The sequence below is a fragment of the Paramormyrops kingsleyae genome, chromosome 6, assembly GCF_048594095.1.
Source record: "Paramormyrops kingsleyae isolate MSU_618 chromosome 6, PKINGS_0.4, whole genome shotgun sequence".
Classification (NCBI taxonomy): domain Eukaryota; kingdom Metazoa; phylum Chordata; class Actinopteri; order Osteoglossiformes; family Mormyridae; genus Paramormyrops; species Paramormyrops kingsleyae.
In genome coordinates, this window is record NC_132802.1 from 30,381,204 (window position 1) to 30,398,006 (window position 16,803).

The 16,803-nt window shown below is 39.3% G+C and overlaps 1 protein-coding gene across 1 annotated transcript in view; it reads left to right on the forward strand.

Annotated features, from left to right (window-relative positions):
• The first annotated feature begins 802 nt into the window (after window positions 1-802).
• LOC111844673 (uncharacterized) overlaps window positions 803-16,803 on the forward strand; it is a 30,439-nt gene continuing 14,438 nt past the window's right edge. Inside the window, exons 1-25 of the mRNA XM_023813345.2 lie at window positions 803-1,070; window positions 3,612-3,818; window positions 4,930-4,946; window positions 5,541-5,567; window positions 5,947-6,000; window positions 7,212-7,304; window positions 7,507-7,584; window positions 8,211-8,255; window positions 8,653-8,706; window positions 9,524-9,577; window positions 10,419-10,472; window positions 11,126-11,179; window positions 11,364-11,417; window positions 11,901-11,945; window positions 12,327-12,380; window positions 12,876-12,920; window positions 13,082-13,135; window positions 13,613-13,711; window positions 14,148-14,192; window positions 14,380-14,478; window positions 14,823-14,876; window positions 15,006-15,113; window positions 15,503-15,556; window positions 16,153-16,251; window positions 16,572-16,625. Coding sequence (XP_023669113.1) covers window positions 983-1,070; window positions 3,612-3,818; window positions 4,930-4,946; window positions 5,541-5,567; window positions 5,947-6,000; window positions 7,212-7,304; window positions 7,507-7,584; window positions 8,211-8,255; window positions 8,653-8,706; window positions 9,524-9,577; window positions 10,419-10,472; window positions 11,126-11,179; window positions 11,364-11,417; window positions 11,901-11,945; window positions 12,327-12,380; window positions 12,876-12,920; window positions 13,082-13,135; window positions 13,613-13,711; window positions 14,148-14,192; window positions 14,380-14,478; window positions 14,823-14,876; window positions 15,006-15,113; window positions 15,503-15,556; window positions 16,153-16,251; window positions 16,572-16,625 — 1,689 coding nt within the window. The 5' untranslated portion in view covers window positions 803-982. The remainder of the gene's footprint in view (window positions 1,071-3,611; window positions 3,819-4,929; window positions 4,947-5,540; window positions 5,568-5,946; window positions 6,001-7,211; window positions 7,305-7,506; window positions 7,585-8,210; window positions 8,256-8,652; window positions 8,707-9,523; window positions 9,578-10,418; window positions 10,473-11,125; window positions 11,180-11,363; window positions 11,418-11,900; window positions 11,946-12,326; window positions 12,381-12,875; window positions 12,921-13,081; window positions 13,136-13,612; window positions 13,712-14,147; window positions 14,193-14,379; window positions 14,479-14,822; window positions 14,877-15,005; window positions 15,114-15,502; window positions 15,557-16,152; window positions 16,252-16,571; window positions 16,626-16,803) is intronic.

Sequence of the window (16,803 nt, forward strand, 5' to 3'; positions counted from 1 at the left end):
GGATATAAGGTTAATAGGAACGTGACTGTCAATAAGTGAACACAACCTTATTACAGTGGATTCACAGCACTAAGTAAAATGGAAATCTCATCTTCGCATCTTTTCTTGGACAAAAAAAATAAAAGTACAAACCACCACACAACTAAACACAATTGAATAGTGGTGGCGCGTGCTTGCACTTAATTCAGTTAGAAATCTGTCAGAATTTATAGGCATGAAATGGCAGTAGAAGCTGTCATAATAATTTACAAATTTATATATATATACAAAAACCAGGTCACTCCTATACTAAAATTGCAACACAGTTCTTTAGTGATTATACGGTTTCATCGGAGCAAAATTACGTGTAGAGCTGTAGCACTGCGTCAAACGTCCGCGCATAACTTATTATAATTCTGTTTTATTTATGCATGTGCCGCTGTCGGATTTTAGCTTTGTCGAAATCAAGTTTTCACACTACTACTTGTAATATAATGGACTTTTTGCATCTTCTGTCCGTTTGACCCAATTCCGAAATTTTCTCAAAATCATTACTATATATGTATAGGCCTATATCCCCATTCTCATACAGGCTACATATTTATTTATTAAGTTAAAAACTCAGAAAGGTCCATCGTTGCTTAGCGATGAAACTATACTGAGCCGATCTTCAGTACTCTGCCGGAGGTGTGTGTAAGAGCGAACCTTGGGAGAGAGAGGCGAGTAGGGAGTGGAAGCTCGTGTTTCAGCTTTGCTGGGGGTCGGGGTGCCTGTTCTGAGGGAATATCCGAAGATCCATTGGAGACAGAACCGACATAAAACCTCTGTACCTGACCTGGTGCGGTGGGTGCTGAGCGTTTACGGGGGCCTGCTATTGGATTCCCCATCAGTTTTGGAAGGTTGACTTATGGTGCGGTAGTCAAAGGGGACACAAGAGCCGCGTCTGCTCCCTCACCTTTGCTTCTTCTTTTCCCCGAAGACCTTGCATGTCTAATTTTCAGACATGCTCAGCTTTGCGGATTCCAGGACTTTTCTGCTCATTGTAGCAGCCCAGATATTTTTATTAGCCTTTGTGAAATGTCAAGAAGACCGTAAGTCGCACGTTTTCTTATATATATAATTTTAACAATGGTTGGCGACATTCTTTATTTTACACATAGTTAATATGATGAATGAATGATTGATATGTAATGAACATTTGCCACATATACATAACGAAATCTTAAACGTGTACTCTAATATATTGATGCATTTCTTTAGTTTATTGGATATGTAACTTTCAGTTGTCAGGCATTTATTAGATGGATTTTTCATCAGTCATTTATTTAATATTTTAACAGCTTGATTAATATATAAAATCATTCCATATGTGCTACTTCTGTATTTTGAGTTACATTTGGTTAATATACAGTCTATTGTTTAATGTATTGATTTTTGTGTTTTACACTGTAAATCATATTGGCTATATCTGGATAAAATTATTTCACAAAACTTTGCATTTCCACTGCATTGCCCTGTATTTAATCTTGTTGCATTGAGTAGCAATTACGACTTTGGCCAATGCGCACGCGCCGTACGTATGGCTACAGGTATGCGGTCCAGGAACCTTTGAAATAACCGCTGTTCGGCGCCCGATAATGCTTTCATGTTTTATATACTTAATTTTTAAAGGTAATTTGCCTTGTTTTGTTTGGCAGGTATGATTGTTGATCACCAGCAGTTGATACTTTTCCATTAAATGTAATAATAGAAATGCAAATAATATATAGTCAATTTCCAGGACTAGAATGATAGTTTGTTGGTAGTCAGTTGTAGGAAATGCATGCAGGTTTATAAATCGGATCTTATCGTCTGCCGGCGTTTTATTGGCGGTAAGATTTGTGGACGGTTTCACTGCCAACTCCTGCAAAGACGGAAACACAGATGCTATTTAAAACCAGTTTTAGAGTTTAAGGCTGTATCCGTCCATCAAAATATATAATTTATGTAAGGGTAACAATATTTTAACAATACAAAATTACCGAGACCCCGAACGCGATAAGCTGTTAGAGGGTGAATTCTTGGAAAACACGAATACTGGTGGCTATGCTACAGACTGAATGGGATGATAAATACGGCTGTGTAACTGCGACAGTAACAGCAAATGCCTTATTTACAGTCTTCGTTTTGGAGGTTAAAAAGAAAACCCAAGTAAAGCCGAAAACAATAACAAGTAACGCTGGAGTGGACTTTAAAAACAACACGACCTTTTTTATGAGGTCTTAATAGACTTAACGAAGTACCCCCATGTGACCTCTGGATGCCAGGATCGAAGGGTGACTCCCAACAATGAACCTTCATTTCAGTTATTTAAGTGACTGGTCGTGTATCTCTTTAAACTACCTATGGGTTCCTATGAACTGTATAATCTATAAATTAAACACTTAGATGATTTATCGCCCGTTCTGCTTTACCCACACAAGAGACCAGGCAAGAAATAACTTATTCAGATATTATTTTTAATTGGAAATGACTAAATGTAAACAAATACACAATTAACGTACATAGTACTCTATTATGCGTTTGAACATTTAACTTACGCCATTACTGATACTATTAGATGCCAATTAATCTTACTTGTAGAAGAGAAAAAAACTATGTGAAATAGTTTTGGCAGTCGCTGGGGTCCCCAGGGTTACCCCTGCTATAGGCACGGAGGGTGAGCACAAGCAGAACTAACTGACAGCCCGATCTTACTCCAGCTGTAATCTGTGCCTCGCTCTGATGCTTGTTTTGGACGTATTTAGACAGCAACTTGTTGTAGGTCGCAAATGCGATACTTTCCTCCAGAATAGAATGATGCAGTTGTCACCGATGGTTGTAATAAGTCAAATAAGTCCTTCATAATCTAAGTGTATTGTTTTACGAAAATGTTACAAGACAATATATTTAAGTAAGTGCATTCTCTTGACTTTACATTACAGAACAACTACAAAAAGTCTGCGGTTTTTTTAGGAAAGTGTGTTTTCAACCCGTACTTTACAGCCAGATACTGTAGGCCTGTGTGTTCTTGATAGTTTTCTCAAATAAGCTCAGTTTTAATTGGAAGTTTTGTATTTTTTAATGCAAAAACTAGAAGATGAGGCAAATGAATATGGTGCTCGTTTTTTATTTTTCATTTGTGGAAGGTGGCCCTTACAAGAAAAATCATGAGCTTTGCACATGTTTATGGGATGGCAAGGGAGTGAGCTTGATCAAAACTCTTTAGTTGTCAGACAGATTTTGATATCACTATAAAGTCTGGTAGCTACTATTGTGTAAGAAATTTTATTGAGGAACCTAAAGACAATTTATGACACTTTGCAAAGTGGGCTTTTTACAGTTTCAGTTGTGTGAATTTGAATATTATTAGTTGAAATTAAAATCATTATTACATAGTAATTATTTTTGTATGTTGCATTGGTGCTTCCTTGACGTCGCTTGTATCCCTATAAACTGCTAACATGTTTTGACTACTGTGATTATCTGAGAATCATGCATGTCATTGGGAATCATGCAGGCTTCTTAACTCCCCCCCCCCCCCCCTCAACATCTGACTTCTGCCTACTTCTGTGTGCCTGACCTCCCCCCCCCCCACTCTCCTTTCCACACAGAAGAATCTTGGAGTTGTATCCAAGATGGGCAGCACTATAATGACAAGGATGTGTGGAAGCCCCAGGCATGTCGCATCTGTGTGTGTGACACTGGGAATATCCTGTGTGATGAGATTATCTGCGAGGAGCTAAAAGACTGCCCAAACCCGGAAATCCCATTCGGAGAGTGCTGCCCGATCTGCCCTGCTGACCACAGCACCCCCATTGGTTGTAATTTATTTATTTACGCTATTATAAATAAATTACCGTGTTGCTTCTGTTTGGCTTTTATTCTTTTTTTTTGCTGATAAATGGCAGCATCTCTACAGACCTGTAAATGTCCCATCTCCATTAAATGGGATTATGCTTGTCTGTGGTGTGGCTTCTGTTTTGCAAAAAAATAAATAACAAACAGGAGATAAAGACAAACACGATTTAACCAGATGCTTTTTATCATGGAAAGCAAACTTTCAGCTTTATATTCTTCATGTTGTGTATGTATGTTGAATGAATTATAGATTTGTGCAGTTGGAAATCTCGGTCCTCATCATCTAGGCACAAATCAGAAAGGAAAAACTTTCTAGCCAAATCGTATCTCATTCTTGAACATGGCCTGTGGCAGCCCTGTTGTCTTTCTGTTTGGATACTATTTGAGGTTTCATTCAGCATTACCATAGCCTTATTATTTTGACCCCACATAACAACTTAAGGCAAAATAACTTTGAAATTGTGATTGTTTTGATGCCAAAATAAACACAAGTGTAGCAAGAACAATTTTTTATTAAAAAAAGTGAAGACCCAGTTTCCATTGAGAGCTTGATTAATCTAGATTCAGAAGTGTTGATTGAAGAATAATCTTGCAAAAACTAAAACAGGGGATGAAAAATACTTTAACTCCAGTGACCAAACTACATGTGCTCGCTAACAAATCACTAAGGTGCTACAGTCTCTAGCTTTTTGTACAGTCCAGTGTGAGCCTACTCTTTGCAAGCAAAGATGGCAGTCCTAGCCTGTGTGTACAAATGACCCCAGTGACCTCATTCTGCATGTCTGCCTTGTCATGTGACCACTGTCCAATGGCTTTGCCAGTAGATGGCACCCTACTCTGTAACAAGGCTTCTGTCTTTTCCTCTTGACACTATTGTGAAGCATCTTGGAGTCCTGGGATGTTTATTTTTTGTCCATTTCCTTTTGGTATAATTAGATAATGCCATCAGATTATTGTTCATGTAGCAGTGCATTTTCCAGTGTTTTTTTTAAAATAAACTTTATATAACAGTGTGTCTGTCTATCCTAATATTTGTGTCTTTTTTCTTTTTGATTTTTATTCTAAAAACAGGGCCAGTTGGTGGTAAGGTGAGTCAGTTTATATGTGAAATTTTTGATGTTTCTACATGAAAATCAGGGGTATTTTTAATAGACATAATGAATGTTAGATTGCATGACTTCAAATTCAGCACTATTTGTCTACTTACATTATTTTGTCATATAAAGCCTATGATTTTGGCACACATTTTATATGATAAAAACCTATGTTCTACATATTTTATTTTCATAAATGATCTGCATGTATTATTTAGGACATTTATGATTTAGTATTTATTTCTCATATTTCCAGAGGTTTTATGAGGTTTAGCAGAAGGTAACAGATTTTGGCTTTATTCTAGATTTATTTTATATTTTAATAGTAAACCAGATTATTTTAGCTTACACCCTACCTGTACCTTGCATCCTAAATGCTATTTATGTGTTTCTATGGCAGTTAAAGGTAGTTTGAAGTAGTCCAATTAGTGGTATTTTGTTTCCTGACTGTGGCTGAAAGGGGTACCGGGTACCAGAGCATCAAGCACCGCTTACTCAGGGAGTGAGGGATGCAGTGGGGCTGCCTTCGGTGTTCCTTTGAAATGTGCTCTGATGTTTTGGCAACTCTTCTTCTGTGTGTCTTTACAGGTGGTGGATGGAGTAGCAGGCCCCATGGTAGGTTGTTGACGAGCTCTTACTGAGGAATAGTCTCTTTAATGAATAATAATGCTTAACTCTACCCAGAGTTGAACATTTCAGGTCCAGAAGGAAAAAAATCCAGAGTAAGGTTTTGTTTCAGCCAACTGGTTGAGTTACAGTCACAGAGTACTCACCTGGTTGGTGGACCTGAAATGTCCCCCGCTGACTCCTCTGCTGTGTTTTATTGCATGATGTTATTTTTTTTTGGTTTCAGGAAGCTATGAACTTTTACTGTTCAGGTGACAGCAAGCTGTGTTTGTTCATTGCCATTAAGATTAAACAGTGTGGTGTTTTCAGTAAACTGAAGCACTGTGTTCCACTGAAGTGTTCATTATGTTTATTGTTGGTCTTTCAGGGACCCCCCGGGGAGCAGGGACCACGAGGAATGAGGGGTGAAAAGGGTGACAGGGTAGGATATGATCATAAACATTTGGCTTCAGCATCTCAGAGTTGCCATTCTAGTGGAATTGTGATTTTCGGTTCACAGCAGCTGATACAATGGCAACTGTAAATAAGGCTAAATGAACCCCACAAAGCATATTGGTGTTTATTAACAAGCCATCTAGTTTGAAACATCATCCAAGCACTAGTTCATACTCTTCAATACATGTGTACTTGTTCTTGATAACAAGTGGAATTTTGCCAAGAAGATGAAGAAGACAGACGATCTAATTCATCAGCTAGTGCATGCATGCAGAGTATGCCTTAATGTTATGAGTGGGTTTTTATATGTTTACAATGACTGCTGAGCTATTAACAGTTCTGTCATGTCAAAGATTATGAATCCTGTGTACTTCCCAGGCCCCAGTTCTATAGATTAGTTTTGTTTACAAAATGAAGAATGATCAAGCCTTAATTGTTGACCCAAGGGCTATGCTCACCCAAACCCTACACCGTAATGTAAAGAGGTGGTAAAGCATCAAAACATCATTAAGGAAAGATAATCCTCTCCTGTGTTAATGACTGACTGTTGACTGCATACACTCCAGTGCTGATAGGACAGCAGTTATCTTTCAACAAATGGAGCCATGCTTTTTCAAGTGAGTCATGACTCATTCATCATTCATATAAAGGCTTGAACTGTCCTTATGACAGAACAAAGGTTTGAAAGGCATATTACTAGCTAGGAATATTATTCTGCGGTCAGTCTACTCTCAATGTCATGTTAAAATCAGGTAGACAAATAAATTGATATAAATGTGTGTGTGTGTGTGTGTGTGTGAGAGAGAGAGAGAGAGAGTGAGAGAGAGAGAGCTTTCATAGATCGTATTTGGGGACCACAATATCCCTAAAGTGTGGTAAAACCTGACATTCCCTTACTTTTTGAGACATTTTCAGGTATCCATTTGTATAACCTCAATTTTATTAAAATCTGCGAAGAGTAAAAATACTAAAATTATTGTAATTTTTTGGGTTACTTATGGTTAAAGGTAGGGCTGGGTAGAGGTTAACGGTGTCATGATTGGGATTAGGGCATAACCCATAGAAATGAATGGAAGGTTCCTATTTATCTGGGTACGCCAACGTGTCTGTGTGCGTGTGTTTCAGTGTGTGTGCACATAATGTTTCTTTGGATTGTACCTGTTTGTTTCAGATGTCCTTTTTCCTCCTTCCTCTCAGGGTAATCCTGGCCCCCCAGGTAGAGATGGCGAACCTGGCATCCCCGGAAAGCATGGCCCCGCTGGCCCTCCAGGCCCCCCAGGCCTTGGTGGAGTAAGTATGAGCAACAACTTTAGCTTTATTCTGCAATGAAAGGATGTTAATTTAGATAGCTAGTTAATGCTTTGCCATGTTGGGGATTTTGTTAGCAGTAACTTGGTGCGGTGTCACCTCACCTCATCTTAATTAGCTGATGGCAGTGACCACATCCAGGGTATTTTTTGCCATAATTGCTAATTCCTGCTTTCTGCTGTAGAACTTTGCTGCCCAGATGGCAGGTGGCTTTGATGAGAAAGCTGGTGGAGCTCAGATGGGAGTCATGCAAGGCCCAATGGTAAGAAATGGCGGGGAATGTGTTAGTCTAAGGGTGCAGTCAGATACGAAATCATGCACTTTGTGAAACAGGTATGTAATACAGGTATAAACTGATAACTTTATGGTAACGGGCAAAGAAATTTCAGTAAGGAAACCTATTGACATCTTGTGGACGAAATAAGCAATTGCAATGTCTGGCCCTCAAGTTTCATTAGCAGATATAAAGAAATGCCTGTGTTGTAATCTGCAATAGCATCTATTGGTGCTGGTCAAAGGCCATATGGAGCCCAGGGGATTATGCAAGACTTTGGGGAGGTGGGGGGTCAGACAGGGGTTACTGAAAAGATGCCACCTGCCTATTTCACCCTGTGGGTTGAGCAAAATGCCCAAAATGATCTTCTATAGTTTAATCGAAACCCCTGTTGTAAATAAACTTTTCCTTATAATGAAGTTATAATGGGTCTGAAGTGAGATATAAAGATGTTAAATTAAATTTATGTAATTTTTAAAATAATCATTGTAGGACCAAGCTGATTTTCGAAGGGGTTTTAAGAGCTCAGTCCTCATTCCTTTCTGTACTGACTCACATGCCATCATCTTTTTTATATATATATTGTCTTCTCTCCACCTTTCTTCCTTCCATAGGGCCCGATGGGTCCTCGTGGTCCTCCTGGCCCCCCCGGCCCTCCAGTGAGTCTTTCACCTTTTCACTCCTGTAAACACCAAGAGAACACTGAGTGAATTCATGGCAGCACTTGGACACCAACGTGCTTTTTCCTGCACCACAAGGTCACACACAAGAGTGTACACTTGTTCCTGTTAAATCCCACTGGGGATCTTGGAGTTCCGGAGTTTTGAAAGTGTCAGATGTTTTGCCAGGTCACTCAGAAAGAGGCTTTTTAAATATCTGATCGCCAAACCGGTAACAGCTGTGCTGTTACTTTTAACCATTACTGTCTTTAACTGAAGTCCTTTTGATGAAAAATGACCTTTTCATGCAAAGTAGTCTTGATAACCAGACTGCTGCACTGTTTGTCAGCTGCTCATATTTTCTTCAGACTGTAACCCTGCATCATACACTTTGTAGGGCCCACAAGGTTTCCAAGGCAACCCTGGAGAGACTGGAGAATCTGGAGCAACGGTCAGTACTGCTTAGTGTTGCAGTGACACACAGTGACACAAAGGGCACCCTGCACCACGGCTAATTAAAAAGACCACCGTCTACATCGGTCCAGAGCAGGGCTCAATACCATGGGCTCAATCTGATGGACATTTTGATCAAAATGCATTTTTCCACAGACATGGTATTTAAAATGCAGTGTTTTTTTTCTCAATCAAATCATTCTGCCTTGGACCCAGACAAGTGTTGCCATAGACACGTTTGTCAGTGTATGGACAGGTTGGCAATTCCTGGTCCCCTGTAACATCCATTTACTGCAAATGCATTGATATATAATATTGGTTTATTATATTATCATTATTATAAACTTATTACCTAATATTACAGTCTAATTAGGAGCACTTTTTATAGCAACCATTTTTCCACAATGGTGGAGATGAGTGTAGGATGTAGCATAAATTCTGCATGATCAGCAGAAGTATACACAGGAAGTGAAGACAATGAGAGTCAATGTGCTAAGTTTGATTAATTTTAGAACCTTGGACTTCACTGATTCCAGACCAGCTCAACAATTTAACACACTCAGCGCCTATGAATACCATGTGACCATGTGAATAAAACCATGCCGTGGAAAATTCCAGAGAAAGATGCATTATATTACATATTTTACATTCACTTTGTTACTTTTTCAAATTATTTTGAATGTTCATAGTGCAAAGCCGTCACTGTAAACATTATTTATGTATTTATGTACAGGATAGACCTGAAGAGTAAAGACACCACAAGAGTAAAGTCTTGTTGAGTGCTTGACTCCACAGCATTGGCTTTTTTTTCACAGGGTCCGATTGGCCCCCGAGGTGCCCCTGGACCCTCAGGCAAACCAGGAGATAATGTAAGTATTACTAACATCAGTATCCATATTCATTGTTTATGTCTAGCATTTTCATCTTTTCAATGACTGTCATCTCCACTATGCATGATTCTGTAAAGCCTCTTTAATCAAAGAAAATGTCGTAGAACTAAAGTAGGTAATTGAGATAATATAGCAAGCAGGATTAGAACCTGTCATAGTCAGAAAGGAGTGAAAATGGGTTATATATATTTTTTTGTTATGAATTTATTGTCCTCATCAATGACATTGTGCTTTCTTCATTCCTCTGGATCTCTGAAAGTTTTTTACTGATTGTATTGATTTTGTTGCCAAGGTGATGGCAACGATGATTACAATTTTTGTATCCACTTAATTCATTTGTAGTGCTGTGTAGCTGGGAATACAATAATATTGCATGTTATATGTTCTTAGATGAAACAACGTATGTGTTTATTCCCCAAGCATGTGTCACCCTGTATAATATTATTATAATTATTATTTTGCATCCATCCATCCATCCATCCACTTGGTCAGGGTCACAGGGTTGATCCTCATTCATTCATTCATTCATTCATGTATTCTTTTTTATTTATTCATTTATTTACTTATTTACTTGAAAGTCAGTCAGTAAGTGTGCTAAGCACAGTTCCACTGGGGGGCGCCACAGAGTCAAATAAAAGAAATATTGCAGTAGGGCATGCAGCAATATTATTAATAGTCATCAAGCAAATAATTTATGTAATCACATCAAGTATTTCTCACCAGATCTTCAAGCTTTTGCAAGATAACATTTTATTGTAATTACAAACTTGTAATTTTTATATTGCCAGTGATGCTGAGATGAAACTCATTTCTTTTGTAGGGAGATCCTGGCAAACCTGGGAAAGCAGGAGAACGTGGACCCTCCGGTCCCCAGGTAACACATCAGCACTGATGTTAAATAACATCAATGTACGGTAGCAAGTGTACTTCTGCACTAATATTTTCACTTGTTTGTTGCGCACTAATTTATTTAATCTTAATGTATTTTATTTCAGGGTTGTTCATTTTGTTAACATTTATATGTTTTGTGTGTGTAATGTATTATGCAAGATAATTAAATTAAGATAAGTAAGTTTTCTACATAATTATGGAATGGGTCTTTATAGCACACGTTGCTGGTCTGAATAGTAGAAAGGCACAATTTTAACTTCCCCATAAAACCCATTTTTTTAGGCATTTTTTCCCTCCATATTAATGAATATACAAATAATAGTTTGCGCCTAAGTAATCCTATTGGTGTCTAGAGACAATTTTAAAGTCTCCTTAAATTCCAAAAATAATTGGGCTTCTTTCAGCCAGGCTGATAGGTCCATCTCTCTGTTAGCATTGGTGAATGTTGCTGTGATAATGTCTAATAACAGTGCTGCAGTGTTTGGCATCAATGACCTCATGCATTCTGTAAGTCACCTAAGCCCTGCCATTGAACAGATTCTTCCTGCTCTTGCATCACCCCATATCTTTCCCACTTTCCCCTTCCTTACTTTCACTTTCTCCATCAATTTTTCATTTCCATTTCTTTGCCTTTAGGGAGCACGAGGATTTCCGGGAACTCCTGGGCTTCCTGGCATCAAGGGACACAGAGTAAGTCCCCGGGCTGTGGTTTACTTAAAAAAGGCACCCCGATCATTTTATTACTCTAGCAGCTAGCAATAATCACATCTAATAATTACTTTTGTTTTAAAATGGCATGTATCCATTAACCAGCTAAAATGTAGCGATCGGACATGGAACAGTTCAGTAATGGTATGTTCCTGTTTTTTTGCAGGGTCACCCAGGGATTGACGGTGCCAAAGGAGAAGGTGGTGCCGCAGGAGCAAAGGTTTAATGCTGCTCCGTCATTCTCCTGCCACCTGCCTGATCTACTCTGTTGCTCCTCATACATCTATAGAGGCTGTTCTTTATTCAGGAGTCTGCTAATTTTTGTCTTAACTTTTGTCGTAATCCTCCTACTTCTGGTTTATTATTACTGTGCTGTTTATTTACTCCATTCATCGGGTTCTTTGTTGTCATAGATTCTCCGTTGAATTCCAGTTGTATCTTCCTGTTTCTGTATTTTATGTCCCTGATGTACCCACAGACTTGCAGTACTCCTTGTTTTAAATGTAGTTAACTCTGGTCTGTGAACTCATGTATGTAAAATCTCTTACGCTCTCTAATCATGATTTCTTTCACTGTGTTCACGGGTTTATTAATTAATGTTCCTTAATATCAAAGTTGTATATAGTGAAGTCTTTATTATAAATATTATACAAAGTCTTTAATCTCCCTTCTCACTGGACTTTGTTTCCTTTACTGTCACCAGGGTGAGGCTGGTTCACCTGGTGAAAATGGTGCCTCTGGACCAATGGTAAGTGTACAAGCATATTGTATGCATGTAAAATGGATTCCCAAAGGCCAGATATTCCATTACACGTAAATGTATGAAAAATGCATTGGTCCATGTTTTACATCTATGTTTGTCAGAAAACAGTTCAAATTAAACTGTGTGTTTGCCTAAATATAATGTCACTTGAAGTGTGTTTGATCATAGCAAAATGATTGTAGTACTACTGAAAAAACAGTTGATGATATAGTGATGTACCTGAGTTTAGGAGTTATTTTTAAGGCATTTAAGGCATGGTTAGTAAATAATATATGCAGTACAGCTCTGTACATGGCAGTTCAAGTTGTTACTGTAGGTCTGTTGTGTTATTGTACAGAGATGAATGATGGTTCTCTGTGTCTGTAGGGTTCCCGTGGCCTGCCCGGTGAGAGAGGTCGGCCTGGCGCTCTTGGTTCTGCTGTGAGTTTCACACATGCTCCTCATTCTTCAACACTCCTTTAATCTGCACCAAGCCTATAGGCCAATGAAAGGAGTGTGCTGACAGTTTGTAATAACATTTAAGTCGCGTTCACTGCAAGGGACTGCACACAATTTTTTGTTATACCTTTATATAATGACAATAAAGTTTCTGATTCAGCACCTTCCTCATCCTCCCCACTTACTCCTCCATTAAATAGGCATCAGTCTCACCACGTCTTCGAACTTTTGCAGGCAGCTAATATTTTATTGTAATTACAAATGACAAAAGCATTTGATGTGGTATTAAGCCTCTAAGATGGTGTGAGAATGTAGGCTTTGTGCGCTCCGCAACACTTCTTTGGTACTATTGGTTAACTTAAATACAGTTAATTTGCTGATGCTCCTCATTGACCGTAGACAAGTTCCTGTTTTCCAATGTTCTTGTGTAATGGCCCGATCTTCTTTGTCATTGTCATCATTTTTTCTGTTTTTTAGGGAGCCCGTGGTAATGATGGACTGCCTGGTCCCGCTGGTCCTCCTGTATGTCATAATTCCCTTTAATAATTCAATGTTCCATTCCCTTTTACATTGCAGTATTATCTGTAAATGCTACATATATGCTTTAATTGAAAGATCATTGAAGAAAGGATCATTCCAGCAGACAGACTATGCCCTCATTGTGATTGCTTCCACCACCATAGGGTCCGCCTGGTTCTGCTGGACCTCCAGGTTTTCCTGGTTCTTCGGGTGCTAAGGTGTGTATTTTCTTAGTATACAGCCTTTCAGAATATTTTTATTTATTTTTGTGGCTTGAAAGAACAAGCAAAGAAACAGAGTGAATGCCTCTCAAGGCCACATTTTCCTTTTACTTTATGAGTAGAAGCACCATTATTAGAAGTGCCATGTTATTCCTCAATCGAACACCACTTGCCTTGTTACCACAGCAACCTGTCAGAAAGTTTGGGCTGACTGAACACAAAGCTGTTATATTCTCTACGGAAGGCCAGTGTGGTATAGCTACTGCAACAGATGTAGTTCAGTATGTAAAGTTTATTTTGTATAATTTAAGATCATCTTTCAAGTAACCATAAGTGAATGACTTTTTTGTATGGTACCAAAACTGGGTGACTGAGCACAGAATGACCTGATTGTTTGGTAGAAGCTGGATGCTGTCAGACAGACCGAATGGTGCAGCTCTGTTATGGATGAATGAGTGTTGTGCCTGTTAACAGGGTGAAGCTGGTCCTTTAGGGACTCGGGGGGCAGAAGGTCCGCCAGGATCCCGTGGAGAGGCAGGGACCCCAGGATCACCTGGCCCGGCTGGAGCGTCTGTGAGTAACGTTTTTGGAATCGCAGAGAACCAAAATCCATGGAACGCAAACCTGAACAGAGCCAATGTGGACTGCGGAGAAAATGCTTAAATAAGCAGGAAATTGCATAATAATGAACCAACAATAGCTGAGATCAGCATGTAAACTGTACCTGTACAGGCCTGGTTCCAGGACTGCCAGATGACCTGTGAGTTTGAGCTCTTTATGAAAGATCAGAATGTTCGTCATGATTGTATAAATGATGTAAGCTTGTAACATGTTATGGATGGGAAACATACGCCGTACACAGGAAGGGTAAGGGTCCTTTTTTGAAAGAAAGAGATCAACTAATCATTGTGATCATTAGTCAGTATGAAACTAGACTAGCTTAGCATAAAAATATTAATGACAGGCTTTCAGTTTCCCCAAGGATTAGTGTCTGCCTTTGTCCTCCTAGGGTAACCCTGGTACTGATGGAATACCTGGAGCCAAAGGCTCTTCAGTAAGTAGCTCTGCCTAAATCATGTGACAACAACATCTGTCTTATCTAGCACTTTATATGAAGTATATCTCAGATATTGATCATAATAATAATGAAAGTGGCTAGTGCATTAGCTACGTTTATACTGAGTCACTTTTAACCAGTTACGGAGTACCAATAATGCTCTGTTTCTGTTTCCCATCTGCAGGGTGCCCCTGGTATTGCTGGGGCCCCTGGATTCCCTGGCCCCCGAGGGCCCCCAGGACCACAGGGAGCAACAGGGACCCTAGGGCCCAAAGGACAGCATGTAAGGTCCAGTCTCCATGCTAGTTTTAAGAAGGAGATCAAATAAATTGTTTATTTTTGGGGAGATGCTTACTGCATTATGTGTTTTATTTACCCAGCAGTCATTTTATCCAAAAATGTTACTTGCTTCTAAAACTTCCAATTATACAGTTTTCCATAGTTTGTGATTCTGAAGAATACGTCATCTGTTATTGTCTACTTTGTGCTTGCAACCTGATTAAACTACAGGTGGTGAAAATCAAGTCATTTAAAAAAGAATACATCACCTTGATCTTTAATGTAAAAATTTCCCTCTGCTGATAAACAGATGATTCATATGTTGAGCAATGTCCTGCATCCATTTAGGGTGATCCCGGTGTCGCAGGATTCAAGGGTGAAGCTGGACCCAAAGGAGAGCTTGTGAGTCATTTTCTTTTGTCATTTAACACATTTTCTAAAACATAAACCATTTTCCACACTTGTCCACTTGTTTGTTGGAAGGACGCATGGAGTGTTCAATGATGTGGCATATTTGCATTTCACCTCCAGGGTCCTGTGGGTCCGCAAGGTGCCCCTGGTCCAGGAGGAGAGGAGGGCAAGAGAGGACCTAGAGGAGAACCTGGTGCAGCAGGTCCACTTGGACCTCACGGAGAGAGGGTGTGTACAGTGCTAACATGTCTGCAAAAAATATTCTCCATAGATCTGTAACCTTTATTTTAGCAACGCAGTGGTTGATGTAGTTACACAAATCAGTTCTTTTGTGCTTCTGTGGAGAACTGGCCTTTATGCCTGGGGCAAGAGTTTGCTCATCAGTGATTATATCAGACCACATATTTGCCATTTGTAAATTTGAAGCATTAAAGTGTACAGGTGTGATATGCAAATAAACAAATTGACTCAAAAGTGACATAAAAACAATTTTCCATAGTATAATAATTTCGAGTTACCAGAAATGATATCTACTCCCAATCTTCACATGCTTAAACATTTAAATAAATGTGTTTCTGTGTGTCATGTTGCTGCTTTGTCTCTCTTGGCCATTCTAGGGTGCTCCTGGTAACCGTGGTTTCCCAGGTCAGGATGGTGTGGCAGGTGTTAAGGTGGGTAATGAAATAAAACAGCTGATTAATGACTCGTCTGTAATGCATTTCAACCATTCTAGCTGTCGCCTGTCTACCAGCCTGTGTACTCTGCTGCTACAATCACACGCAGCTTACAAACTGCAGAAGAATGACCTTCTGTACTGTAACACACCTCAGGCAGATTGTTCTGTTAGTTACCACCCCAATATATCTCTTCTGCTTCCAAAAATGTTGTCCTTTTATTCAAATATTAACCACAAAATATTAGTAAACAGTTTCACCTGTTGGCTGGTGGCGTTTGTCATTATGCTAGTAATTTGGAGAAATGGAACGTGTGGTTGTGTCTTCTACACAGCACATTTAAATATATTTTTATTGCTCTTACAGTATGTCATGCTAAAAGCTGGACTAGTCTCATATGTGTCAGATACTGGCATGTTTATATAGTGCATAATGTGTGTTAGGCCATATTTGTGTATGTGTTTTATGATAACTGTAGTATCATCTGCATGGACCATCTGACCTCAGTGCTTGGCAGCATTGCTGTCTTTTGCTGGGGCCTCAGGCTTCAGAGCGGCCATCTGCTGCAGTAACCCTGTTCTCATTTTGTTCAGGGTGCCCCAGGTGACCGTGGAGTCCCTGGACTTTCCGGGCCCAAAGGTGGCAATGGTGACCCGGGGCGTGCTGGAGAGCCTGGCCTGCCTGGTGCCAGAGTGAGTGCTGTGACTTTCCGTGTGGCTCTGCCGGCAAATTCTTTAATTACACTGATGATTGATATGGTGATATTTGTGAGCAAGATTGATAAGTCTTTTTCAGTTTTGGTTGTTTTTCAGTCAGACTCGTGAGGTTAATCCAAGGCCTGTGAACACATAACAGAACACATAACACATGTAACATAGAGTAAAAATATGCCTGTACAGTATGGAATACTAACTAGTCCATCTCTCTTTATTTAACTAAATAATAGCCAAACATTGAAAGGGTGGAATTAGTAGGCATCTCTATTTACTGTCTGTTTTTGCTTTGCATACAGGGTCTCACTGGTCGCCCTGGTGATGCTGGTCTTCAGGGCAAAGTTGGACCCACAGTGAGTATAAATTTCAGGCCAACTGTCAGGCCTTCAGAAAGTGTTAAAGCTTTTTTTGTTCCATGTATTTATTCTTAGTTATTCTTTGTCATGCAGTTTTCATGTTACAAAAATAGCATTTATAACTAACAGCTTTACATTTTCTGGAAACAGTCACTGCACTAAATTCTAGTAGAGA